The sequence below is a fragment of the Lepidochelys olivacea genome (genome assembly GCF_965140295.1).
Source record: "Lepidochelys olivacea isolate rLepOli2 genome assembly, chromosome: 17".
Taxonomy (NCBI): Eukaryota; Metazoa; Chordata; order Testudines; family Cheloniidae; genus Lepidochelys; species Lepidochelys olivacea.
Genome location: NC_140427.1, coordinates 19,619,405 through 19,645,783, shown reverse-complemented (window position 1 = coordinate 19,645,783; position 26,379 = coordinate 19,619,405). Strand labels below are relative to the sequence as shown.

Sequence of the window (26,379 nt, the reverse complement as noted above, 5' to 3'; positions counted from 1 at the left end):
CAGCTGGGTCAGCTCTTCTTAGATTTTCCAGGGGTAGGTGACCATGGTCTTGTGGTGCTATTTGAAATGCAGCTCTCCTCTAATGAGGGGCTATATTAAGTGACACCTCCTCGTTCCAGAGACCTGCTTCCTTGTGTGCATCAGTCGGATCTGCTGGCTTGAGGAACCAAAATGGGTTGTGGCTACATTTCATTCCTGTTGGCCCTCCTGAGGCATCAGCAGCAGAATTGTTGGCAAAGTTCCAACCAGTTAAACCCTACATGGAATCCTGGTTTAGATATGGGGGTGGCGGCTGCAGAGTTGTGATCCAGGGCAAATAGGAAGATAGTGGGGTTGCATAGATGTCACCGACGGCATGGTTTGGCCAGCAGAACCTTGATTACTGGTGATGATGTGCAAGAAAGAAAAGAACCCAGCTTGACTCTCAGATCCCAGGCATTTGCTAGTAAACGGATCAGGTTTGAGCTGGAAATCCTGTTGACACGATGAACCCAGATGCCATTTCTGCAGTCTCTTTGCTGAGTAGGGCCTCACTTTCTAAAGCCGTCCAAGTTGGACCTCACTGCAGTTGGTCCAGGGATGGGATCCCCTGTTGAAGGAGGGTCTTTCACGTGATGCTTTTATTGCTGGATGACATGGGATCTGTGCCCACTGCGCAGTGTCCTTTCATTTGCATCCCCATGGCTCCAGGACCCCTCCTGGATTAGAATCTCCTTCTCTCTCTGCCTTAACGGCAGCTGCCCTGCCTGGCTGCCGGCGTCCGTCCCCAAAGTGCTGAGAAGCAGATTAGAACAGCTCGTCCCCCATTAAGCTGTCAGTATTAATTAGGCAGAGTGGCTTAGTGCTCAGCTGTATATTTTTTCCTTCCTCCTGGTTGGGGAGAGGGAAGCTGGAAATGACTTACCATGAATTTGTTTCTCTCCCTCGCAGGGGCTGCGGAGTTGGTGGGCGCACGCTGGGATGGCCCTCTATAACAACGGGGCCAAGATGCCTTCCCCCCAGGAGGCGGCCAATGGCTTTCCCCAACCCGGCGCCTCCGGCACCTGGCACAAGCCAGAGGAGGAGTCACGGCTGGTGGAGCCCAGCCTGGTGAAGAAGGCTCACCGGGAGATCCTGGATCATGAGCGGAAGCGGCGGGTGGAGCTGAAGTGCATGGAGCTGCAGGAGATGATGGAGGAGCAAGGGTGAGTGATGTCCTTCTGGAGGAGGCTGCTTTCCTGAGTGTGGTGGGGGGGACCGTTTCTCCCCTAGCAAAGCCCACACCATACACTCCAGTCTAGGCACACTGCTCTCCAGCATTGCACGGTCCTAAGAGGCCACCGGAGCTAGGCCAACTGCAACCCAGTACATCGCACCCCGGAGCAGGTCATTAGCCATCCTCACCCACAGCAGGGCAGTGCCTGGGAATCCCCAGTCCCCAGCCCCATATTCAATCCACTAGACCATGCTGGATTTCTCCACCACTCGCCACGCTGCATTCTAGGCCAGGGCTGCTCACGTTACGGCCTGAGAGCAGGTAATAAAGACGTAGCCTCTGTCTAGTGCTTTATACATCCCCAGTGCTCGACAGACACTGGCCTGAAGGATCAAAAATAGGGGCTTCAAGTAAGGCCCCTGTGGCTGAATGTAGGTGGGTTTTACAAAAGTGCCCAGGTGAGTTAGGAGCAAAGGTCCTATTGACTTGAGTGGGATTTGTGTGCCTACATCCCAGAGGCATTTCTGAAATCTGTAGCTAAATATGGATTTTGGAGACTAAGCTGTGGCTCCTCCGGTTGGAAACATTGGCCATTGCCTCATTCCAGCTCTGTGTTATCTGACAAGGCAAAGGCTCAGCTCCTCGAGGTGCTTAGGTACCTAATGCCTGTTGATTTCAATGGAAGTTAGGAGCCCCAAGACCTTTGAGGATCTGGGCCAAAGTGTCTGAGCCCAAGAGCACAGAGCGGTCGGTGTCAGAGCCAGGATTCGCACTCAGGATCTCCCAGCCCTGTGCCTGTTCGTGCAGACTGGTGGTCAGTCAGAGGAAGCAAAGGAGAGGCTGGAATGGCAGAGTGCAGGGTGGTTCATGCGGTGGGTTCTCTCCCTTGTGTGGGGGTGTGGGGCCAAATCTTACTTAGCCCAGGCCTGGGAGAGCACTGCAGAGTATGATCAGAGAAGGCAGATAAACGGAGGGACAGTGAGATGCATCGTTAGCCCAAAACGTAATGTGTCCATGTTTTTCTGTCCTGTTCAGAAGCTACAAGATGCCCAAGTGGCTGCCTCCTGGTTCTGAATACCCTCTCGCTGTCTGATCACAGGGTAACCCATGACCCTTCCACACACGATCCTTCTTTTCCATATCTGTCATTGTCTCCCAGCCTTTCCTGACAGTCTTCCCACCATAGGCATTTCTCCAGCTGGGTGGGCAGGCAAGAGGCCATCTGCACTGACAACACCCAGAGCTGTCTGGAGCTGCCAGACTGGGGCATTCACACATGGAGAGAGGCTGTCTTAGAATCATAGAATATCAGGGTTGGAAGGGACCTCAGGAGGTCATCTGGTCCAACCCCCTGCTCAAAGCAGGACCAATCCCCAATTTTTGCCCCAGATCCCTAAATGGCCCCCTCAAGGATTGAACTCACAACCCTGGGTTTAGCAGGCCAATGCTCAAACCACTGAGCTATCCCTCCCCTCCATCTTTCTGTCTCCAAAGGCTGGTCCAGAGAGCTTTGCAGCAAGCCCGGCCCCATGCCAGGTGCACGGGCTGGCAGCATGATGGCCCAGGTGTATCTTTCATCAGGGCATAGATGGGACGGGAGAACCCAGGCAAAGATCAGCCACCAGAATGAATCCAGAGGAAACGCCCAGCTGACCGAGTTAGGACAGCATCCCAACCAAAGCAGGGCTCATGTGTGCGTATCTAATCATTCGAGCTCTGGGCAAGCTAGAGGGTGTGGTTTGCATTGGGAAAAGAGTTTGGTGATCATATGTCAATTAGGGACATAGGAAACTCCAGACTGGATCACACCCATGATCCATCTTGTCCAGGATCTTGTCTCAGACAGTGCCCAGCACCAGATGCCACAGAGGAAGGTGCAGGAAACCCCACCATAGCAGATTTCTGCCCCCCCCCCACCATGAAGGTCTCATCATAATTAGAGATTGGTTTAAGGCCTGATGCAGGAAGTTTAATATCCCTTCCAAAAATATATTAACATTAACCGTTATAACTTGGGATATTCTGGTTATCCATATCCATATCCCATCCCTCTTTGATTTTTCCTAAGTTTTTGGCCTTAGCCGCATCCAGTAACAATGAGTTCCACTGTCTAGTTATGCAAATTTCAGCCCCAGTTGTTCCCTGTCTGGGTTAAATTCTCCATATGGGTGGGAGTCCTTAGTCTCCATGCAAAGGCTCGCTGGAATGCCTGAAGGTATTTTTGAGAGACGGGGCTGTAGAAATGCATGTTTTCTCTGTTTGCTAAAATTTTCTTCTCCCTTTTCTTGGGTGGAGAGGAGGGGGTGCCTTTCTCAGAAAGTCTTACTGAGAACAAAGGCCAAACACCTCATGCACGTAGGGTCCAGATTTTCAAGAGAAGGTGCACGTGGGAGCCAGTGGGCATGAATATCTGGCCCTAATCTCTTCTGAAAACTGGGCTTTGATCCTTGTTGACACCCAGTGCTCACAGTGCCTTTGGCAAGACTCAGGTTAGAAATTCAGTGCTGCAGGAGTAACATGGGTTTGAAGTGAAGAAGGATTGCGGGTTACCTGTACTGTGAGTGAGTCATTGACTAGAACATAAGAACGGCCACACTGGGTCAGACCAAAGGTCCATCTAGCCCAGTATCCTGTCCTCTGACAGTGGCCAATGCCAGGTGCCCCAGAGGGAATGAACAGAACAGGTCATCATCAAGTGATCCATCCCCTGTCACCCATTCCCAACTTCTGGCAAACAGAGGCTAGGGACACCATCCCTGCCCATCCCAGCTAATAGCCATTGAGGGGCCTATGCTCCATGAGTGGAAGGATAGCTCAGTGGTTTGCTTGATTGCTTGCAAGAAGCTAGACCTGAGTGCAATTCTCTTCTCAGACACAGACTGGGTAAGTCATGGCATCTCTCTGTGCCTCAGTTTCCCTGTCTGTACCATAGGGGTAATAGCCTAGCCTTGCTTCTCCTGGGTGCTGTGAGGCTAAATGCAGCAAAGATTGTGGCATGCGGCTATTAAGGGACTTGCACATCGGTACCAGAGTTGGGTACACAATGGGGTGGTGCGTTGCATGGGTTTATGTTGCAAAGTTTATCTCTGCCAAGAGAAGTCCTCGAGCCTTCAGCGGGGGCGGGGGCAATGTTCTGCTCTCAGATCACCGCAGCAGGGATTCTGATCTCCTGGCTAAACTCGTTTCTAGCTTGGTTTCACCACCTAAGTGGGGATTTGCACTAGAAGCCCTGTTTGAAACAAAAGAAAAGGAGTACTTGTGGCACCGTAGAGATTAACAGATTTATTGGAGCATAAGCTTTCGTGAGCTACAGCTCACTTCATCGGATGCATTCAGTGGAAAATACAGTGGGGAGATTTATATACATAGAGAACATGAAACAATGGGTGTTACCATACACACTGTAACGAGAGTGAGCACTTAAGGTGAGCTATTACCAGCAGGAGAGCGGAGGTGGGGGGGACCTTTTGTAGTGATAATCAAGGTGGGCCATTTCCAGCAGTTGACATCTGAGGAACAGTGGGGGGTGGGGTGGGGGGGATAAACATGGATAAACAGCTTATGCTCAAATAAATTTGTTAGTCTCTAAGGTGCCACAAGTCCTCCTTTTCTTTTTACGGGGAAATAGTTTTCCTTTGTGTAATGACCCATCCACTCCCAGTCTCTATTCAAGCCTAAGTTAATTGTATCCAGTTTGCAAATTAATTCTAATTCAGCAGTCTCTCGTTGGAGTCTGTTTTTGAAGTTTTTCTGTTGAAGAATTGCCACTTTTAGGTCTGTAATCGAGTGACCAGAGAGATTGAAGTGTTCTCCGACTGGTTTTTGAATGTTATAATTCTTGACGTCTGATTTGTGTCCATTTATTGTTTTACGTAGAGACTGCCCAGTTTGGCCGATGTACATGGCAGAGGGGCATTGCTGGCACATGATGGCATAGATCACATTGGTAGATGTACAGGTGAAATCTGTTTGAAACCTGATCTGGCCACATCCTGGGTTAGACCCTGCAACTGTGTTTAAAGCAAGATCTCCAACTCAGTGCAATGGCCGGCGTAGAAGGGAGCTAAGCATAGATTCAAATCCAAGTGATCTATCTGTGTCCAACTCCCCAACCCCTGAATCTCTCCATGAGGACGTCCTCCGGAGCCCGTGTCGGCTCTGCTCCTGCTCGGTGCATCACCCCAATGGCTGATGCCGGGCCAGGCCTGACATGTGCCCAGCCTTCCATAGATAACCAGGTCCCTGCACTGCTCCACAGCCAAACCCTGAGCCAAACTCCTGGAGTTCACAGGGCTTGGGAAAGAGGCTGTGGAGAAAACAGAGCAGCTGGCAGGCAGCTGAATGCTCCATGGCTTGGTTTACAGTGGAGGTGGGAGAGGGTGTTTCATTGCTTGCTTTGTTTACTACTGCTCTTGGTGAAAGTAGCTGATAAATTATTGAGTTTTCCAATTATTCCCTGGCCTCCAAGGGGGCGGAGGTGGCAGGCACTTGACATGCTCTGGGCACTGGGTGAGATTGGCTTTCACGCTCAGCAGCCAAGGCAAACGCTGGCTGTGATTCACCCCCGCTGGGCTCTCCTGCGCATCTCACCCCCAGCCCGAGCCTGGCTTGTGTTGTCTTCCCTCTGCATTGTTCGGGCTGGAACAAGAAATAGCAGCAGAGATGAGAGGGAAACCCTATGGGTGGCAGGTCTGTGTTGGCACCCAGGGCAGCTGGCTTTGATAGCCCTTCCGTGGAAAGAATTTTCTGTAGTATCTGGCTGATGAATCTTGCCCATATGCTCAGGGTTTAGCTGATCGCCATATTTGGGGTCGGGAAGGAATTTTCCTCCAGGGCAGATTGGAAGGCCCTGGAGGTTTTTCGCCTTCCTCTGTAGCATGGGGCACGGGTCACTTGCTGGAGGATTCTCTGCTCCTTGAGGTCTTCAAACTACAATTTGAGGACTTCAATAGCACAGATATAGGTGTGAGGTCTTTTTTAGGAGTGGTGGGTGAAATTCTGTGGCCTGCATTGTGCAGGAGGTCGGACTAGATGATCATAATGGTCCCTTCTGACCTAAATATCTATGAATCTATCTATGAATCTATGAATCTATGAATGGCTGGGGGACCACATGGGGAGAATGTAACGACCGGTCTAGTCTGTTCTATGTAGATGCTTCTACCATGCTCGTCATCTGAGCACCTTCCTGTCATGCATCAAGCCATGTGTTTATTCATCATCGAAATCCCTTGAGTCCAGTCTGGTTCGAGGGTTGGGGAGAATCCAAAAGCCTTTTGGGCCTTGGAATTGATTCCGTTTAGGTTAACAAAAGGAATCTGAATTTGCGTAACCAGCACAGGGTGGGGCTTTGTTGCGCTCTAGTGGCTGGTCAGCAATAAGAATACAAGAGCCTACTACTGCTACAAGCTCATGGAGCTTTAGCTCAAGAGGTAGAGACTCTGGCTTGTTTTAGCATGGCAGGCGCGTGGTTCGAATGCTGCTGCTACCTTGTGTTAAAAGGTGTTTTTTCCCTCGGAAATTTAACTTCCTGGATTGTTAGTTTTTCCGTGATTCAGTTAAAAACGTATCTCTCTGGCTAAAGGACCACGTCCGGTCCTTGTGCCAGATACAGCTGCTTGGCTGGAAGTAGGGGGTACATACATCACGGCTATTGTAGCGATGGGGCCAAAAAGGAACCTCAAACCAACTCTCCCCACTCCCCTGAGTCCTGGAGAATAGGGCAAGGTTGGTGTCTGGGATCCGGGTTCCCACACTTGTGGGTCTGGGTCAGATTTGAAGGAGGGGCCCATCTGCAGCGGGAGATGGCAAACATCTTGCCAGGTCAGTAGATCATGTGAAATTTCTGCCCTTGCTGCGGTCACGTCGGAACCCAAGCTCCGTCTCAGACCCGAATCCACATCCAAACATCCTTCCTGCTCTTTTCCCCCTAGATGTTCTGTTCCCTTCAACTCTTCGCTCCTTTCTTGCATGGAGCGATGCGAGCTGCTGTGTAATCAGCAGCCCCAGGGCATGGTGTCACTAGGCAGCGTTGGCTGTGGCCAGCCAAGCCAGAGAGAACTGCAGGGTCTGTCTGCGTCCAGCTGCCCGACAGAAACTTCCCTGGATGTTCATTCCAGCCAGGTCCCCTCTCTTCTCTGCTATGGCAGCTTCTGTATGGACCTAGTGATCCAGTCAGACCTTCCACCCACCATGGTCAGAATTGCATCCCTGCTTATCTCGCGAAAGAGATTCTCGCTACTCGCCTGCCCCCGTGGCTTCGGAGCCTGGCCCAGCAGATCCAGTGCACTTCCTCTGTGGCATGTGCTGGGGGCTTTGAGCAGGGGGTTGGACTAGGTGACCTCCTGAGGTCCCTTCCAACCCTGATGTGCTATGATTCTGTGACAGAACGCCTGGACCTAGCCTGGCATGCGTATCCCGGTCCCTGGGCTGGCGGGGGTTAGGGCTGGGCCAGCAGAGAAGTGGCCATGGGAATGGTGGGTTTGCCACGATGTCAATGCACTGACCTAGGGCTGGGATGGGCAGTGCCACGGGGTTTACTCACAGCCACTCTGCGCCTGTGGAGGAAAATTCCCTAGCCCGGGTCCGCTGAGTGGGCATGCGGACCTCACGGCAAATATATTTGTTTTCATTTTAAGTTGGTTCATCTTGATGATCTTTCAAGTAGCCTTTCTCTGTCAAGATGTAGATTTTGGAAGATAAGCTGTCGGACTTGTAGTCCGAGTCCAGCATAGAAAGGTCACTGTAGTTGCCTTGCTTCCAGAAAGCCTAAGAACATATGTCTCTGGTTCGATTAGCGGAGAAGAAAGTGGAAATGGTCACGCTGCTGGTATACGTTTGATTCTATTTTCATGTTGCTGATCAGTGAGCATTTAATCAGCTGGCTTTGTTGCAGGAGGGGGTGTGGCTTGCCATTCAGAAGAACTGGTTTCTATTTCTGGCTCTGCCACTAGCCTGTTGGGTGACCTTCGGCAAGTCATGTCACTGCTCTGTGCCTCAGTTTCCCCACCTGTAAAACAGGGATAATGACACCAATCTCCTTTGTAAAGCGCTTTGAAATCTACTGATGGAAAGTGGCCTATGATTAACAAGGTGTGCTGGGGGTTTTCTCATTCCTTATTTTTAGGGGAATTATATTTGGAGGTTGATATTGAGCTTTGGGATCTAGAACTGAATGGAGAGCTGCCTCCTTAGAATTTATTTTAGGATTGATTATTTTTAGTACTAATTGGATGAGTCAGCTCCAGTCCAATACTGGGACTAATTTGTTTGATTTTGCTTTGATCGTTTGAATGTAGCAGTGTTAATAAAAGTTCAGCTCTGGAGAGATGTTTTCTCGATATTTTTAGGTTTAAGAGTTTTTAACAACTGTTTATAAGAAACAAAACTATTCCTGGATCACTTTTCCCCCACTAAATAACATGGGTTCAAAACCTTTGAAGGCCTGGGGGTGGATACCAGGCGGTCAACCTAAAACCCCGACCAGCTACCCCTAAATAAGTCTGGGAGTTTGTCGACAGTGCAGTCAGAGGTGGGAAAGGAGCATGTGTAGACAAACCCAAACTAGTTTTGGTCTAGCTAGCACCAGTTACAATAGCAATGAAGTCACAGTGGGACTCATGCCACAGCTTCACCGCTGCTGTTCTTGGAGCTAGCCAGATCAAAGCTAGGTTGGGTTTGTCTACACACACTCCAGTCAACCTCGGATTGCACTGTAGATGTACCCTGTGGCTCTCCAGTAATTGGCACCCACAACAGGGACCCTGTTAGATCTTGAATGAAAAGTTTATCCTTATTGGAACACTGGCACCCAGATGGCATGAGGATGAACGGCAATCTAAAGCCCTGCGATAGAACGGTCATGTATCCTGGGGCCTGTTCTTTGAATCAACAGACTGTCACAGCACCAGGCGAGCCATACTGCAAAAACCAGAACCAGCCCTCACTTCCAGCGAGCACCCTTTAGTGGTTTTGCGAGTGACAGAGACCGGCTGAGAAACGGCTTTGGAGTTTTTCTGAATTGCTTTATTGATTATCTGAATTTTAGCTTTGAATGACAAAGGGAGGGCAAGCTCTCCAGTGTGACTGGCAAAGGGACTGGGATCTAAACGCTCGCTGATTGCCATTTCTCTTTGGGCAAGGGGCTTCCTGAATCGAAACTGACAAGCGTGTTCTGACTTTTAAAGGTGTTTCACGCTCTGTATCTCTGCCTTTGCCAGCAAGTGCATTTTGAGAAGCTTCAGGTTACAGTGGGAGTTACAGCTAGGAAGTCTTTGGTTCTCCTGCTTTTGTGCCTCTTCTTGCCCAAATCGCTTAACAGGGCCCATGCAAATAGGCTATTAGGCTCCCAATTCGCTGTCCGGGATTTGCGAGGTTGCCCATTTGTGCGTTATTTGGCAGGTCCTATTTAGCTGACAGTGTTGCTGTTCAGTGCATGTAGCTACAACTGGGAGAAACCGGTCAGAAGATTTGAAGAGGTCACCTTTAAAGAAGGGAGGAGGGAAGTGGAGATAGAGACGAGATTATCTTCACTGACCACTGGGTGCTGCTCTTGGACCACAGCGTTACAGCTGCCGGCACAGGTCTCTGGCGGTCACCTCGGGGTCCTGAGAGGTGGGCTGAAGACATTCCATCCTGGACTCCAGACTTTGGGGGCCACAAACAAGCTGGGGATTGTCTCTTCTGAGGAGTCTTCTCAGATCTAACAAGGTGTGTCCTACTGGCATACAGCATAGCATCACAGACCTTAGAGATGGGACGGGTTCAGTCAGTCCATCTCCCTGCCAGTGCAAGACGCCCCTAGAGAGATGCCTGGCTGTATTCATTTTCTTGTTTAGATCTGTGCCCAATCAGTGGTGTTTTCAGGGCTTTTGGATTTTGTCAGGGCACACACTTAACCAAGCTGTGCCTTGGTTTCCCCAGCTGCAAAATGAGGATAATGAGGCTCTCTTTGTTCTGTTCACTGCTTTGAAATCCATGGATGGAGCTTTCTCTGCGAGAGTGAAGGATATTTTATGAAGCGGATTCAGCACTGCAAAAGATCTCCAAGGCAGAGAGTGTATTTTTTTTTTTTTTGCTGTGTGTTCTTTGTGTGTTCTCAGTGTATTCTTTGCTGTGCAGCGCCTAGTGGGAACCTGATCCTTGTGTCGGGTTCCTAGGGGCAGTGTGGTCTAGTGGGATAGAGCCCTGGCGTGGGACTCAGGCAACCTGGATTCTAGTCTCAGCTCTGCTGGGTGACCTTAGACAAGTCACTTCTGACCCCTCGTGCCTCAGTTTCCCCAGTAGTTTGAGAGCTACTGGTGAAAACTGCTATGTCAGAGCTAGGCATTGTTGTTATTGGGCTCTATAATGAATCAACATAAAACGTTAGCATGCACACACAAAAAAAAGGAATACAAAACATAACCTCTCTCTGCCTCTCTCTGGTGTTTCACTGGTACCCATCAGTGCAGGACTAGATGTACATATCTCAGCACCCACCCGGCCAGATTTGTAGCAGAGTTCAACTCCCATTTCGGCACCAAAATAAGGGCCTGATTTTAAACAATGCTCAGCACCCCAGAAGTCCCTGTGGGACACATAAGGCCAGATTTTCCAAAGGGCTCAGCACCCAGCCTCCACCCAAGGCCTAGAGGCCCAGAACCCTGAAATCAGTGGAAATTAGGTGCCTAAATACCTTTAATGTGGGCCAGAGTCCTTTGGAAAATCTGGCTTATAGTATCAAAGTGTGTGTAAACACTGCACATTCCCCTCTGTATCTCTTTTCTGCCTTTCCTGGCTTTGTTTTTAACCCTGCTGCCTTCCCGTCGGGTAGATGTTTCGCATTTAACACTCTTAATACTTTTGGAAGGGAAACAAGAAACTTTCAGCCCCAATGGAAAGGATCTGCTTGAGAGATGCACAAAATACCCAATGAAAAGCTCAGTCACTGTCCATTAAATAGTCAAGAAGCCAGACGGTAAGTATTAGAAGAGTGGCGCCCAGAGATGGAACTAGCAGGAGGTACAGACCGCATTCAAGGGGCAATTGAGTGTCTGAGTCCCTGCTCCGCCTTTTATGTTACCAAGCAATTTAGTCACAGAAGATCTGTCACCAAGCAGGTGCAATTTGCTCTTAGAAGCCGGCATCCTTAGCTGTGTAGGATGCAGTTGTGACCTGTTCACTCCAGACCTAGCCACAGATTGCGGTAATATCATTCATTATTTGTCCTGCGTGAGGACCCTAGACGCCCCAGACTTGGAGCGTGGCCCCATTTTGCTAGCTGCCGTATAGAGTGAGAGACAGGCCCTGACCCACAGGGCTTAGATATGAAATACACAAGAAGGTGGGGAAGAAAGACGGATCATTACCTCCGCTTTCCAGGTGGGCAATTGAGGCAAAGAACAAGCAAGGAGCCCGAGAGAGAACAAGGCCCTGAACCTGGTTCTGCTGAGTCCCAGGGCCCTGCCTTCTCCATAAGGCTCCCTCGAAAGGGCTGTAGACCCAGCTCCTACAATTCCACTCTTCAGCATCCCTGAAATAAAAGGCAAAGCCTGGAAGACCTGAGTTAACTGTGTCCCTGGGGATAGCCCGCACCCAGCATGGTGTTTGTTCCCACTTCTCCATCACCTGCTTCAAAACCCCAAGCAACTCGGGAGCTGCCATGTTTGCTCCCTTTGTCGGCTGCCTCCGTATTATTGCTGACACCAGCCAGCAAACAGCCATGCACTGAACAGGGGTCTATCTCGGTACTTACACGGCCCCGGTACACCAATATCTGAGTGCCTCATAGTCTGTAAAATCCCTATCCTTATAATACCCCGGAGAGGCAGAGCAGGGCTTTATCCCCACTTTAGAGATGGGGAACCGAGGCTAAGTGATTTGGCCAAGGTCACACAGGGAGTCTGCAGGGACTTGAACCCAGGTCTGTGACCTAACCACCAAGTCATCCTTCCTCCTCGTTGTGCTATGGCCTTTCCACACACAACCTACAGAGATGACTCCAGACTATATCCACAAAAGGCCAGCAACCCTGTCCCACCCTTGAGCTAGCATGAGCCAGAGTTTCCCTGGGCTAATTTCATTGACCTCAGTGGGGGTTAGACCCGGGACGGAGTTCGCCCCACTTGCGTTGGGGAAGGTGTTAGGGTGTGATGGCAGGGATGGGGTTTGCACGCCGGATCAGCTTCTCAGTCTAGCTGATTTGGAATCCAGGCCCTGCTTGTGCCTGATGCGACAGGGGAACACGAAGACGCTGCCAATGCCCTACTTGGTTGGTCAGGGTTGTGCACGTTGGAGGGAGAGGGGAATATTTGCGATCATTGCCTGGCCGACAATCGCCCTTCTCTTCGCTTGCCTAGCCCCAAATGTTATCAGTAGCCGTTAGATTAGCTGGCCCTTTTGAACACACTTCTCACAAAGCAAGCTGCCCCTTTAAGAAGGCTTCAAGAGCCAGCCCCTGTTCCTGGGAGCGGCCCAGGAAGGAGGCACGCTGGGGCCTTCTCAGAGGGACCCCAGGAATTGTAGGCAACATAAGTGTTGGAGCTGAAGCCCCACGGCCTCTCAAAGGGACCGGCCTGCCCTGTGCCACTCTGGTAACACTGGCCTTGGCCCGGCTGGCACTTGGCAGCCACTAGCTGGCAGGTTAATGCATGGGGAAGTATTGCCTCTTACTGGCTCTAGATTCATTGCCCTGCTGCCTCCCTAAGTATCTTCTCATTCCTGTATTCCAGAGCGATGCAAAGGGGAGGGACTGATCAGCTTGCATGAGACCCTCAATCATTTTCCCTGCCTGGGTCAAGACCTTTCTAGCTCTTCTCCTTGACGAGCCAAATCCCTCTAGTCCTAGCCAGGGTTGCCAACTTTCTAATCACACAAAACCGAACACCCTTGCCCTGCCCCCTTCCCCGCCTCTTCTCTGAGGCCCTGCCCCATGCCCCACCCCTTCTCCAAGGCCCCGCCCACTCCATCCCCCCTCCCTCTGTGACTCGCTGTCCCCCCCCTTCACTCATTCACTCATTTTCACCAGGTTGGGGCAGGGGGTTGGGGTGTGAGAGGGGGTGAGGGCGCCGGCTGGGGGTGCAGGTTCTGGGGTGGGGCCGGGGATGAGGGTTTTGGGCTGCAGGAGGGTGCTCCAGGCTGGGGGGTGGAGCCGAGGTGTTCAGAGTGGGGCCAGAAATTAAAGGTTCAGGGTGAGCGAGGGGGCTCTGGGCTGGGGCAGGGGGTTGGGGCGTGGGAGGGGGTGCAGGCTCCAGGAGGGAGTTTGGGTGCGGAAGGGTGCTCAGGGCTGGGGGTTGGGGTACGAGGTGCAGGAGGGGGCTAAGGGCTGGGGTAAGGAGTTGGGGTATAGGAGAGGGTGCGGGGAGCGGGGCAGCGTTTACCTGGGGGGGCTCACCACAAGCAGCGACATGTTCCTTGGCTCCTAGGCGGAGGTACGGCCAGGTGGCTCTGCATGGTATACGCTGCCACCACCCACAGGCCTGCAGTTCCCATTGGCTGTGGTTCCTGGCCAATGGGAGCTGTGGAGCAGATGCTCGGGGCGGGGGCAGTGCATGGAGCCCACCTGGCCGCACCTCCGCCTAGGAGCCCAAGGGACATGTCGCTGCTTCCGGGGAGCCAGATAGGGAGCCTGCCTGCCCTGCCAACCGGACTTTTTATGGCCTGGTCAGTGGTGCTGACTGGAGCCACCAGGGTCTCTTTTTGCCCAGGCGTTCTGGTCGAAAACTGGACACCTGGCAACCCTCGTCCTGGCAATTTCTCATCATGCCCAGGCCTCTCTGAGCCTCTCTTCCACTGAATCTCCCTGGGGGCTGGATAAGTGCACTGCAGCTTTCCTGGCCTGTAGCCTCGGGCTGCTGGCCTGCCACCCAGCAGTGCATAGAGGGGAGTAGCGAGCCGGGAGGGGACGTTACCTCTGCATGCAGCACGGGCGAGATGTGGCAACTGATCTAGCCCTGGTGGGTGCCACATTTTTCAAAGGATGTTGAAAACCTGGGGAGGGTGCAGAGGAGAGCCCCACAAATAACTCGGGGGCGGTGGAGGGGGTGGGGGCTGGACAAAAGGCCTCACAGCGAGTGATTTGAAGTGCTCGATCGGTTTGGTCTGTGCAAAGGGAGCTCCGGAGGTCACTTGACCTTCGTGGGGAGAAAATGCTGGCTACACAATGGCTCTTAAATCTAGGGGTAAAAGGCAGAAGCAGCATGAGACGCTTGGCCTAATGAAGCCACCAGACAACAGCTGAATCTTCGTGTGGCCTCCTGGGGGGCCGGGGGCCGGTTTTTATGTGAAGAATCCTCTTATGTGGAACCTTTGAGCGGAGGCTGCTGGGTGTGCGGGGGCTGGAGGGGGGGGGGAGACGTGCTGGGACCATTGGACTCTAGAGCCCTGTTTGCTTTGCTCCGGCTCTGAATCAAGCCCCCTCCCCCCTTTGCTTTCTCCGTGGGTCTCACCCGCGCAGGTGGCCCGAGGCTGCAGCTGGGAGTGACCCCAGGCTGGTTCTCAGAGGTGCTGAGCACCCACAGTTCCCCCGACGCTTGCTGGCCTCATGTGGCGCTCAGCACCCCTGCACATCAGGCCCTGCAAACAGGAACTGGTTCTCCAGGAGGCGTAATTTGCTTTGGGCTGTCAGAGTTGGCGGCAGGGGAGCATTAGCTGGGGGTCATGGGGAGCTCAGGCAGTGCAAACCTTTGGGTCACTTTCTGCTTGTGGCCTCTGAGTCTTCCCTGGATGGCTGGGGTTGGACACAGTAACCCCAAGCAAAAGGCATCAGAAATCGCCCAGCTTGGGGTCAGAACTAGGCTGAACCACTGATGTTCATGGGGTGTCTATCAGTAACCTTAAATCACGGGTCCAGATGCCATGGTGATGGAAAGCAAGATAGAGGGTGTGTATTGGGATGGATGGATGGATGGATGGATAGATAGATAATGGGTGTGTATGGGGATGGATGGATGGATGCAGGGTATGCATGGGGATGGATGGATGGAAGGATAGATGGATGGATGCTGGGTGTGTATGGGGATGGATAGATAGATGGGGGGGGGGGGAAGGGATAGCTCAGTGGTTTGAGCTTTGGCCTGCTAAACCCAGGGTTGTGAGTTCAATCCTTGAGGGGGCCATTTAGGGATATGGGGCAAAAATTGGGGATTGGTCCTGCTTCGAGCAGGGGCTTGGACTAGATGACCTCCTGAGATCCCTTCCAACCCTGATATTCTATGATTCTATGATTCTATGGTGGGTATGTATGGGGAGGGATGGATGGATGGATGAAAGGATAGAAGGATGGATTCTGGGTGTGTATGGGGATGGATAGATAGATGGTGGGTATGTATGGGGATGGATGGATGGATGGATAGATGGATGGATGCGCATGGGGATGGATAGATAGATGGGTGTGTATGGGGATGGATGGATGCTGGGTGTGTATGGGGAAGAATGGATGGATGGAAGGATAGATGGATGAATGCTGGGTGTGTATGGGGATAGATAGATGGTGGGTGTGTAGAGGGATGGAAGGATAGACTGATGGATGCTGGACGTGTACGGGGATGAGAGAGAGATCTAGATAGCGCATTAAATGGGCAGACTGGTTGGACAATAGACTGGTCCAGGGATGCAGCTTCCTGACAAGCCCTTTGGGGATACTGCTCTCTGACCTCCCTCCCTCCCTATCCTGGCAAATGCCCACACCCGCCCCAGCCCACTGGTCAGCCCCCCTTTGTGCCAGGCTGGCACGTGCTCACACTTTACCTGCTCTGCTCCCTGCCCTCAGTAGTGGCAAACCCACGAACTACCCCCAGCTTCCGGCATCGAAATCCCCGCACTTCATGACAGCGCGCTGCCTGCTAGTGGGGTTCGGACATCTGCCAGGGGTCCGGGGGACTTTGTACATACCTCGGCAAAACCTAGAGCTGTTGTTAAGACTTGTCCACTGCAGGGCTGGGGTTCTCCCCAGCAGACATGGGGGGTGCTGTCTTTAGGACCGGGGATGGAGGCTCCACACGATGAGTCAGCTTTCAGGAACTTTCACCAGCTTGCGGGCTAATGAGGCCATTTTGGTGTGAATGAACTCATTCATATTCATTCCTTCCACACCCCTCCCTTCTTTCCTGAGGAGCCCTGTGAATTTCACACTTTCAAAGAGAGTTTCAGGAGATTAAATATCCATATAAAATCTGGGAAGGGGAAGGGTTGCAAACGGTTCTGCCAGGACCCAACCCACAGCACCACAGCTTGCACGGGCTGAGGCCTGGCACACGGGTCGGGCGAGAACCTGCCCCCACTGCTACCTGACACAGTGCGGAGTTCCCCTAGATTTGGAAGAGCAAACAGCTGTGCTTGGAAAAGGCTGACCTTGGGATGGTGACAAGGCTGTATCCCCAGCACCCACAAGCTCCTACCACTCCACCCTACGCACAAACACGATATCCCACTCACAGGCTCCCCATCACCCCACAACCCAGCACACCCGCCCGTACACCTCTCTGGTCCCCCTGAAGCCGGGCACACGCAGCCCCCCGATCACCCGGGAAATGTTTGTCGAACAGCATGCTTGCAGTCTGTGTTATCCTTGCCGTCTCTCCAATTTCAGCACGCGCCTTCATTTTGTGCAGTTTGCTTTCCTGCCTCATCCCCCCTCCTCCTCTTCCCGGCTCCGGGTCCCCCTTGGGCACGGGCACCCGGGGGTGATAGCGGCCGGCCGGGATGGTTCCCTTTCAAGTCAGACGGTGGGTTCTGAGATGCAGGACGGCAGGCGTGGCGCAGTGGTGTTCACGGCATGTGCAGTCGGCTGATGGAGAACATTTGTGCAGGCTCTGGGAATAGGGAAGGGGCAGCTTCCGGAGCCCATGACGGCTCAGAGCAGAGAGATACAGTGCAATCAATGGAAGGACAGCAGGTGGAAACAGCAGGTGGGATCCATGCCAGCCCGACGCTCCCTGGGCCGGTGATAAGGGGTAGGGATTCAGATAGGTGGCCAGCTGCAGCCCAGCCCCGATGCGCTGGCAACTGGAGGGGGGCGTGTGGCCTGATGCTCAGCCCAGGGAGCCGGGCGTGGCTAAAGACTCAGGGGAGAGCTGATACTTCCACCTGGTCTAACGGCGGGGGGAAGGGAATTTTGCACTGCATCATACCCTTGTGCACATGACACCTGGCCCCCTTTTGCCCCAGTTACACCACTGAGCAGCTTGCACTCCTGGTTACACCCCCGTGTGGCTCACACCCTTGGTTCCCACCCCCCTTCACTTCACCCCTGGCTGACGTACACCCAGATCGTATTGCTGAGCAGCTGACACTCCCGATTCATCAACAGCCAGGTGTAAATCACCCCTTATCGATTTCCACCGCTCTGTACCCAGCTCACTTGCGCTTGGGCAGTCAGCTGGTGGAGAATGGCTGTGCAGGCTCTGGGATCAGGAAGAGAGGCAGCTTCCGGAGCCCTGTGGGGTTTCAGGGCAGAGAGATACAGTGCAATCAATGGCTGGACAGGGAGTAGAAGTGGCTTGTACCAGTCACACCCGATCACACACCGCACCCTCGTCGAGTCACTGCCTTGATAACTGGTACACCGTCCAATCGCAGCCCTGGCTGACCTACCCTTGGCTCCCCTGGTTGGCTTATGCCCCTGAGCCACCCCCTTTAGTCACACCTCTGTGCAGCCCTTTGCTGAGCCACTGATTAACAACCACTGACCAACTCCCCCGGCTGTTGCTCTTCATCGGTCACACCACCGATTTACACCCACCCGCGGTCCCACTGATTCCTGCTCCTGTGGGAATCCCTGCATTGATTTACTCCTTGGCATGCTCCTGTTGTTTGGTGAGGGATTTAACGTCGAGGCAAACCCTGGCCTTGGCTGTTGGGCCTCTAAGTCCCTACTGCCTCTACGCGGGAAGTCCTAGCTACGGTTCCATTCTAACCCTTCTTTCTAAGGTTTATAAGGCCCTGTCTGCTGTGATCACCAGCTTCAGCCCTGCTTTGCCAGTGCTGCACCTTGAGATTAGGGAGAAATTCCTTTGTGCTGATGAGGCCTGTCTGTTGCGATTTCCCATGGGCTGCTCTCGTGTGCAGCTCGGCTATGCGGGTGAGGCTGGTGGAAACTGGGGCAGCTCCACGGAAGCAAGCGCAGTCAATGGGGCTATGCCAGTGGTGTATCCGAGCCACTGTATGTACACGTCCAACTCAGACCTGCCAGGGACACGTGCATTGTGATGCCTTGTCACTGTAGCCTCCTCACTCCTCCATAGACCATCTGCTGCCACAGGACCTTTCGCTCCCATCTCCACCAGCTTCGGCCAGCTGGGAGCCTGCTTCCCCGCTGTCTTATCATTTACACCTGTGCCAACTCGGTGCAAAATGCTACCCTGGGGGTGAGTGAATGGAGATGCCTGATTGGTAGCACAGTGCACCCACCCTGCCCTGATGGAGATGACTTCCTAAGGGAAAGGAGAGTAGAGAATCAGATCCTGGGATGAATGGAGTCCCTGCCCAGGGTGTGGTTGGGGCACTGAGCTGGCTTTGCGACGCTCCACGTTCTGGAGACATTCAAGGAACAGACGTTGTATGAATGGCAGCAAAAAGATGAGACAGAAGGGGGAGGAGGAATTGCACAGCGAGCCGCTGAGAGGCCCACCATCCCAGGGGATGCTTGTAGCCTCCATGCCCAGCTACAGCTGGCTCTCCTTGCGGTGACTGTTCTCTGCCTCGCGTCGAGGAGTCCCACAGTGTAGGGCTAACTATACGTGTGACTAAAGCAGTTAGGAGTTAGTATGTTCCAGAGGCTGATGCCCTGGACTCAGGTATAGGAGACATGGGTTCTGTTCTGAACTCTGCTGCTGGGTGACCTGGGACAAGGTGCTTCACCTTCATGTGCCTCAGTTTCTCCATCTGTAAAATGGGGATAATGAGCATGATCTCCTTTGTAAAGCGCTTTGAGATCTACTGATATCAGGAGCTGGGAAATGGTATTGTTAAGGGCAAGGATATAGTTAGTGCTGGGGACTGGAAGTCCCGACTCCTGGGTTCAGTTCCTAGCTTAGCCACTTGGATAAGTCCCTTTCCTTCTCTGGCCCTCAGTTTTCCCCGTCCGTCCGTTGGAGCTAATTATACCTGCCTCGCAAAGCAGTTGGTTTGTTAGTGTCTCTGAAGCGTTTGGAGTCCCTCAGCTGGGAAGGGCCGAGCCCTGTTATTGGTGTTTCCTGTCGGCAGGGCAGCGAAAGGGGGCAGCTCGAGCCAGGCAGTCTCTGGCGAGATCAGGCCCTGTGGAGTGCTATTCACTGAGCCGAGCAGGGCTCCCAGAGCATCTGGAAGGGCCTGGGTCTGATGCAGCAGGAGAACCAATCTGCTCCTTCTGAGATCCTTGCAGGCTTTTCTTTCTCTCAGTGATGGATCCTCCGTTAATCCAGCTGCAGACCCCAGGAATGGGAGAGAAGGGCTTAGCAGAGGGGAAATGGTTCCTGCAGAGTCGCAAGCTTCCCTGATGGATTATTATTTGTTTGACAGTAGCTCCCAGCCACAATCAGGGCCCCACTGTGCCAGGTGCTGTATGTACACATGGGGAGAGAGACTACGTGTGCCAGTGAGTTTACAATCTAAACACTTACGGCAGAGTAAGGGTAGGAGGGGAAACTGGGGCACGGAGGGGGAAAGTAACGTGTTGAAGGTCACAGAGCACAGTTTCAGTTCTGGGAGCAGCACCCTGGTCTCCTATCTCATCCTATACACGAGACAAAGCGTCACCTAGACACAGAGCCCATGTGGGGCAGATCTCTTTGCAAACAAGCTCTGCCCAGAGACTGTTGCTGGCCGTTTCCCTGCACTGCAGAGAGACATTTCAGGGTATTTCCTGCTTTTCATCCTTTTCTGACACAGACCGACTTTCTGGGGTCAGCAGAGGGAGAGCGGGTTGGCTCGTGGAGTCTGAGCGCATCCGAGGCCAGTGTGAATCAAAGCGTGGAACCTCTGAGTGACGGCCTCAAAGCTTTCCCCTCCTTGACCATGGCGTTCTGCTTTCTCTGCCCCTCTTCTTATTCCTGCTGAGTAACTTGGGGGTCGGACCCTCCGCTGGCCCAAATTGGCATCACTGCACTGGAGTCGATGGGGCTGTATCCTCCACTGATGTAAACGGGTGTAGCTCCCTTGGAACGAATGGGCCAGAGCCACAGTTCGTGTACATGGATGCAGTTTCATTCACTTCAGATTGAAGTGGGAGGTTAGGTGGCAGGGGGTGCTGGCCGCGCTTGATTGCCACGCTGGGCGTGAGAGTGGTGAACTCCATGGTCCGCAGGGGAAATTCTCCACCATAAAGAAGGCTAGCACCAGGCATGAGCATGACTCTAGTCCAGGGGTCGGCAACCTTTCAGAAGCGAGGTGCCAAGTCTTCATTTATTCACTCTAATTTAAGGTTTTGCGTGCCGGTAATGCATTTTAACGTTTTTAGAAGGTCTCTTTCTATAAGTCTTTAATATATAACTAAACTATTGTTGTATGTAAAGTAAATAAGGTTTTTAAAATGTTTAAGAAGCTTCATTTAAAATTAAATTAAAATGCAGAGCCCCCCGGCCCGGTGGCCAGGACCCAGGAAGCATGAGTGCCCCTGAAAATCAGCACCCGTGCCTCAGGTTGCCTACCCCTGCTCTAGTCCCACCAGATAAATACACAGAGGGAGCGGGTCTCCTTCGACATGTCAGGATCGCTCTGCTGCAGCGGACACGGGGCTAGCTCTGGGGCGGGGGGACCTGAGCTGAGCCAAGCTCTAAAAGATTTTTCAAATTTTCGGCTTGCAAAAAATGTTCTGGTTTTCGACTTTTCTTCCCAGGATTCGGGACGGGAAAATGTTCTAAATCTCAAAACATTTTCCAGGACAAGAAATCCATTTCCCACCCAGCTCCAGCCATGAATTCAACTGGCGAGTGGGGCCTAAAGGGTTTACGGAAAAGAAATGGTTTGGAAGGAATGAAGCCATTGAAAGTCAGGGCAGCACCAGTGTCCGCGAACCCTTCTATTTTCAGGGTGGATCCCAGCTTGGCGCTCGCCTTCTGACAGCCGTTTGCTTTGCAGCCAGCTTCTCTCTTCCTGCTGGGCATTTTGATGTATATTTTAAAGGGCGACCCGTGAGTCTGTTACATTCCTCTGCCTTTTTCCTCTCCTGCTCCCCTCCTTCCCGGCCTCGCGAGCTCCCCGTTGTCTGACAGCCGGCCCGAAAAGTCGCCGAGCCAAAGAATGTTTCCATGGGGCTCGGGTCTTTCCAGACGCAGAGCTTCAGAGAGCGAGCGAGGCAGCAGGGTGATTGGAGCGCAACGCCTTATTTATTCAAGTCTGGTCCGTGACTAAGTAACTCCCCCACCCCTCCTTCCTGTCATATCGATTACACCAACTGTTACTGAGCCCCAGCCTGCAGAAGCCAATTGCAGCCGCACGGAGGGGGCCGGTCAGCCTCTTCCACACATGACATTAAAAATATGCCAGACTTTCAGACCAGGAGCGGCTCCTGGCAAATGGTGGAGCAGGTTACCAAGCGGAGAGCACAGAGTGCCCCTTGGGGGCCGCAGGGCCCAATAGATGGGGAATTCGGGGACGGGCTGGCTTTTGAAGTGTGATCAGTTCAGCCAGACAAGGGCATCAGCTCAGGCCTCTCCTGAGCCGCTCACATCTGGTAGCACCAGCTGCCACCCAAGACAGGATCACTGGGAGGGAGAATGTGAACTGCTTTCTCCTCATCTCCTTTGCATTTGAACGGGCATGGGATACATCTGGGGAAAGACGGGCCTGGGCCGATCCAAAGACCTTTGAACTTAAGGAAGGTTCAGAGTTTGAACTGAATTTTTCAGCTGGTTTCTGGGCTAGATTCTCAGCAGTGATGCTGTGCTGATGTCTCCCATCTCTCTAGTGTACTGAACCAAAACACCGGGTCCAAATACCCCCAGATTTGGGCAGCCCAGACCTAGCCCTGAGGCCACGCCTGGCTGTGTTTGCACACACTCTGGTGTGAGCCAGAGAGCTCTGATTGTCAGCAATATGTTGGACGGGCGGATCCTCTGGGAGAAGGAAGGAAGTCGGGTTTATTGATCTGAATGAAAGCGAGGAAAGCAGAGAGGTGCAGAGATGGGGTGCAGGTTTCACGGAGCAGAGAGACTCCAGAGAAGAGAGCTCTGCCCACCCCATCCAGGGGGAGGGATCCTGGGCCAAGCAATGAGTCAGTGTTGTCTCTGTTACCACCTCTTGTCCTACAGTCCTTCTGGGCACCAAGCCACACCAAGTGCTGGCTGGGTAGAGATGTTGCTCTGAAACAGCTACTGTGGAGATGGCCCAGGCATGGGGGTGGCCCCTCCGTGTAGCAAAGAGGAGCTGGCGGGCCAGTCTGGGCTTGCCAAGGCAAGGTCCCCCCTGCAGGCTCTGTATCTCATCCCCATCCTTCTGCCTGGTTAGACTCTTAGTCGAAAAGAGAGGCCTAAGCTACTGATCAGAGCACAAGGCCAGGAGCCTCAGTTTCCCCATCTGTCCGGCCGGGGGTTGGGAGGATTAATTAGTGACAATGATGCACAGTGCTATACAAATCCCCAGGGTCGTTATTAGCTCAGTGGCCTGCATTCCTGCTGCTCTGGATCCACGAGCCAGCCCAGAAATCTCACCTCACCGCATCAGAGCCTTAGTTAACTTAATCCTGGGTCCTGGCAATGGCTTCTCCTGGGAGCTTCATCGTGGGAATCTCTACTGGGAAGGGATCAGCCCTTCGGAGCCCAGGGGACCTATGGGAAGGATCATTTGCGACAGGGCTGAGGTTGAAAGGCAGAGCCTTGACAGGCATGGAGACTCAGGCCCTGTCTTTTGCCACGTACCAGGCACAGTCCGGGAGAGTCCCCGCTTTGAACCTGTGACCCCCGCGCCGCACACTGCAGACTGCTCTTCCTTCAATTTAACGGTGGCTTACTGCATTTTACCTTAAAGCTGTTCCCAATCGATGCAAGCAAAACGGAAAAGAGCCCCTCTGAAATTGAAATCCGATTCGCCGCAGAGAGGTCTGAACCAGTTTAACTACATCAGTTTAAATTCACACCTTGGGTGCAACTTTCTCATGGGGACAAGGCCTAACTGATTTAAACTAAACGTGATTAAGGCTGGTTTAAGCCAAAATAAGTCAGCCTACGTGGCCTTTTGTGCCGATTTAACAAAGCCAGTTTAAAAGTCACCCCTCTATAAACTAGCACAACTCTGCATGTAGGCAGAGCCAGAGTTTGGGCAAGTCACTGATCCGCTCTGCCTCCATTCTGTGATCTGCAACTCAGAGATACAAATACTCATCCCAGGGCTTGTCTGCCCAGGGAACCTGACCACAATTAAATTCACCCCCTCTTCTATTCTGGAATAATTTCCCTATACAGACAAGCCCTACTTCACAAGACCATGGAGAGGATCAGTGAATGTTTGAAAGGTGCTTTGAAGACGAAATATACAAGTGCGAAAGACTACCACGTCCCAGCTAATCTCTATTTCTCTGTAATCAAGCTTTCAGGTAACAGCAGCAGACCTGTTCAGCCATGAGTTCTTTGCTGGAAAAATCTCACCTCCTTTTCTGCTTGCAAAGAGCCCACAAACAGAGTGGGGAATTCCCCCCGCACCTTGACTTTGATTTGATATTGGTAATAATTTGCTGAATCATTTCCAGGAATAACGCTCAGCCTGCACCTCAATTGGGAGAACTCTACTCAAAACGTAAGCTATTTTGATTGGACATTGTGATGAAGTGGGAATCTTCTGTAATGTTTCTGTGAGGCCTGTGTGTGCCTCAGTTTCCCCTATGTGCGGCAGGGTTACCTACTAGGGAGAAAGGGTTGTTTGCTCTCTGCTGAGGCTATGACACAGGTGTGAATGGTACTTAGCTGTCTGGGGCTTGGGCCAGCTTTTGAGAAAACCATGGCAAACCCAATCACTGGGACTTGATACCTAACCATCAACTACCACGGATGGCCCACCTTTCTGCAGGAAGGCAAGCGGCATTTGCCCAGCAGGAGAACCGAGGGCTGGGGAGGTGCTGGAGGATGGTTAAGGGTTGGCTGCTGAGAGCTTCCAGGGGGCTGTTCACCCAGGGACTCTGACAAAGAGAGGCCAGAGAGACAGAGCTGGGCCCCAGGGGTTCACCAGTGGTTCTCAAACTTACTTGATCACCCCCCTCTTCTTAGAGTCTGTAGTAGTTCATGTCTTCCCCGCCCCGCCCGCCACACAAGCCTAATTAAAAAACCCCACAACATAAATCTCTCACTAACTATTAAAACCAGTCAGGCACGGATTCAAGCAAAGCCAACCATCCACTGTAATAAGAACAAAAGCAGAACTGGGATTGTGGTCGACGCTTACAGTTTAATATGCGCACCACGCCGTAGCCCACGGATTCACGTACCGAAGGCGGCGACTTTGGCTACCTCTTTGCGAGCGGAACAGAAATCCATCCACAGGCCCAGCGCCCCCGGAGGACCTGATCGGTCAGGAGCAATCAGCTTTTCTAGTTAGTCATTGCTGGGGGTAAAATGTGAGCAGGACCAGAGCTCCTCATGCCCCCCCCATACATTTCACACGCCCACCCCCCCAGTTTGAGAACCTCTGCTCTAGGGTAACGGGACTTCAACTTTCATTTCTCTGTGCTCACCTAAGGACTTGCTGCGCCGGATAAACCCGGCGGTGGCTGAGCGGCCCGCAGAATCTAGCGGGGGTGCATCGCTCCCTGAGAGCGTCCCACTCTCTTTCAGGCGTCCATCTCAGTTGGACGCACTGAGCAGAGCTCACGGTGTGAAACAGGAGCGCGGACAGCCCAGAGATCCTGTCTAAGGAGGCGGTGAGGCCATGTGGCTTACCCTGCTGGAGGAGTGAGACCCCTAGGAGGTCTGGCACGCTGAAAGGGTTACTGACAGAGACAGCTGTAAAGCTAGACCCATAGCACCGATCCTGTGGTTCTATGACTGGCACTGAGCAGGACACCACCACCCTGGCAAGGGCTGGTGGTGCAGGCCAGCTGCCTCAGTTTCCCCAGTCAGTACTTCCCCACCTTCTCTGGTGGTTTATATGGCTCAGCCTTCCAGCCAAGTCACTACATAGGTCAATTCCTTCCAAGCTAGCGGAGTCCAAAGTCACCATCCAAACAACCACAGAATAATCAAATCTATGTTACAGCCGGGTGTGCTCTCGGTCCTTTCAGGGTTATCCAGCTCTCACCCACCCCTCTGCCAAGGCCTGGCCTAAAAACCACCAGCAGGTCTAAACAGGTCCCGGGTCAGGGCCTACCTGCCCTCCGGGGCAGCTCAATCAGGCATGAAACCTATCCCGGCTCCAGTCTGGCTTCTTTCCCCACGCCAGGGCCGTTGGTCTTTTCTCCACCTTGCTGGGGCAGGCTCTCCCCTTTTAGCCCTTCTCTTCTGGCCTGACACCTGCTACAGGTGCGGCAGGAGGGGCTGATTGGGCTCACAGCAGCACGTTAACCCTTCTAGCTCTGTGTGGGCTTGGCGACCCCCCTCCCAGACACACAGGGTGGGTGTGGAGCTGCTAGGAGGCACTGCAGTAAGAATAATCCGGGTCACAGCTCTCAGCCACGGGAAGTGGAAAGCCCACCTCAGTGGGGGATGGGCAAAAGACAGTTCCTGCCCTGGTCTAAGTGGTGCAAGAACCTTCTCCTCTGCATCTCCTGCCAGCTGAAACAGCCTCCTTGTATCAGGATCTCATCAGCTTTCCATCTCAGTTCATATCTCATCGGGAAACATCTCTCCCTGATCTCTGCCTCTTCATTTCCTTCTCCCCTGGCTGCCCTGTACCTATGTTGTCTGTTGTTATGGGGTGACCATGATCGAAGGCCCTGCTTAGAGTGAGAATTAGTGCTCTGGCTGCTGCAGGCAGCTTTGCTTTGCACTAGGTGAGACCCCATCTCTCTTAAACAGAGGCAGCAGGACCGCACAGGCCCCCTCAGCCGCACCTTAGACAGGCATTCAGACCCTGATGAATCTTTCCTGGGATCAGGACCTGCTGCTGTCCAGTAAGGGAGCAGCTTGCCAAATGGTAGCAAAGCTCACACCAGCCAGGTCTCTCTCAGACACCCCATCCCAGTGAGGGGATCAGTGACTTGCCCAAACTCTGGCTCTGCCTACATGCAGAGTTGTGCTAGTTTATAGAGGGGTGACTTTTAAACTGGCTTTGTTAAATCGACACAAAAGGCCACGTAGGCTGAC

General features: G+C 52.7%; 1 protein-coding gene across 1 annotated transcript in view; it reads left to right on the top strand.

Moving 5' to 3' along the window:
• SRRM3 (serine/arginine repetitive matrix 3) overlaps window positions 1-26,379 on the top strand; it is a 172,093-nt gene that overhangs the window by 79,853 nt on the left and 65,861 nt on the right. The window contains exon 3 of the mRNA XM_084650704.1: window positions 931-1,184. Coding sequence (XP_084506830.1) covers window positions 961-1,184 — 224 coding nt within the window. The 5' untranslated portion in view covers window positions 931-960. The remainder of the gene's footprint in view (window positions 1-930; window positions 1,185-26,379) is intronic.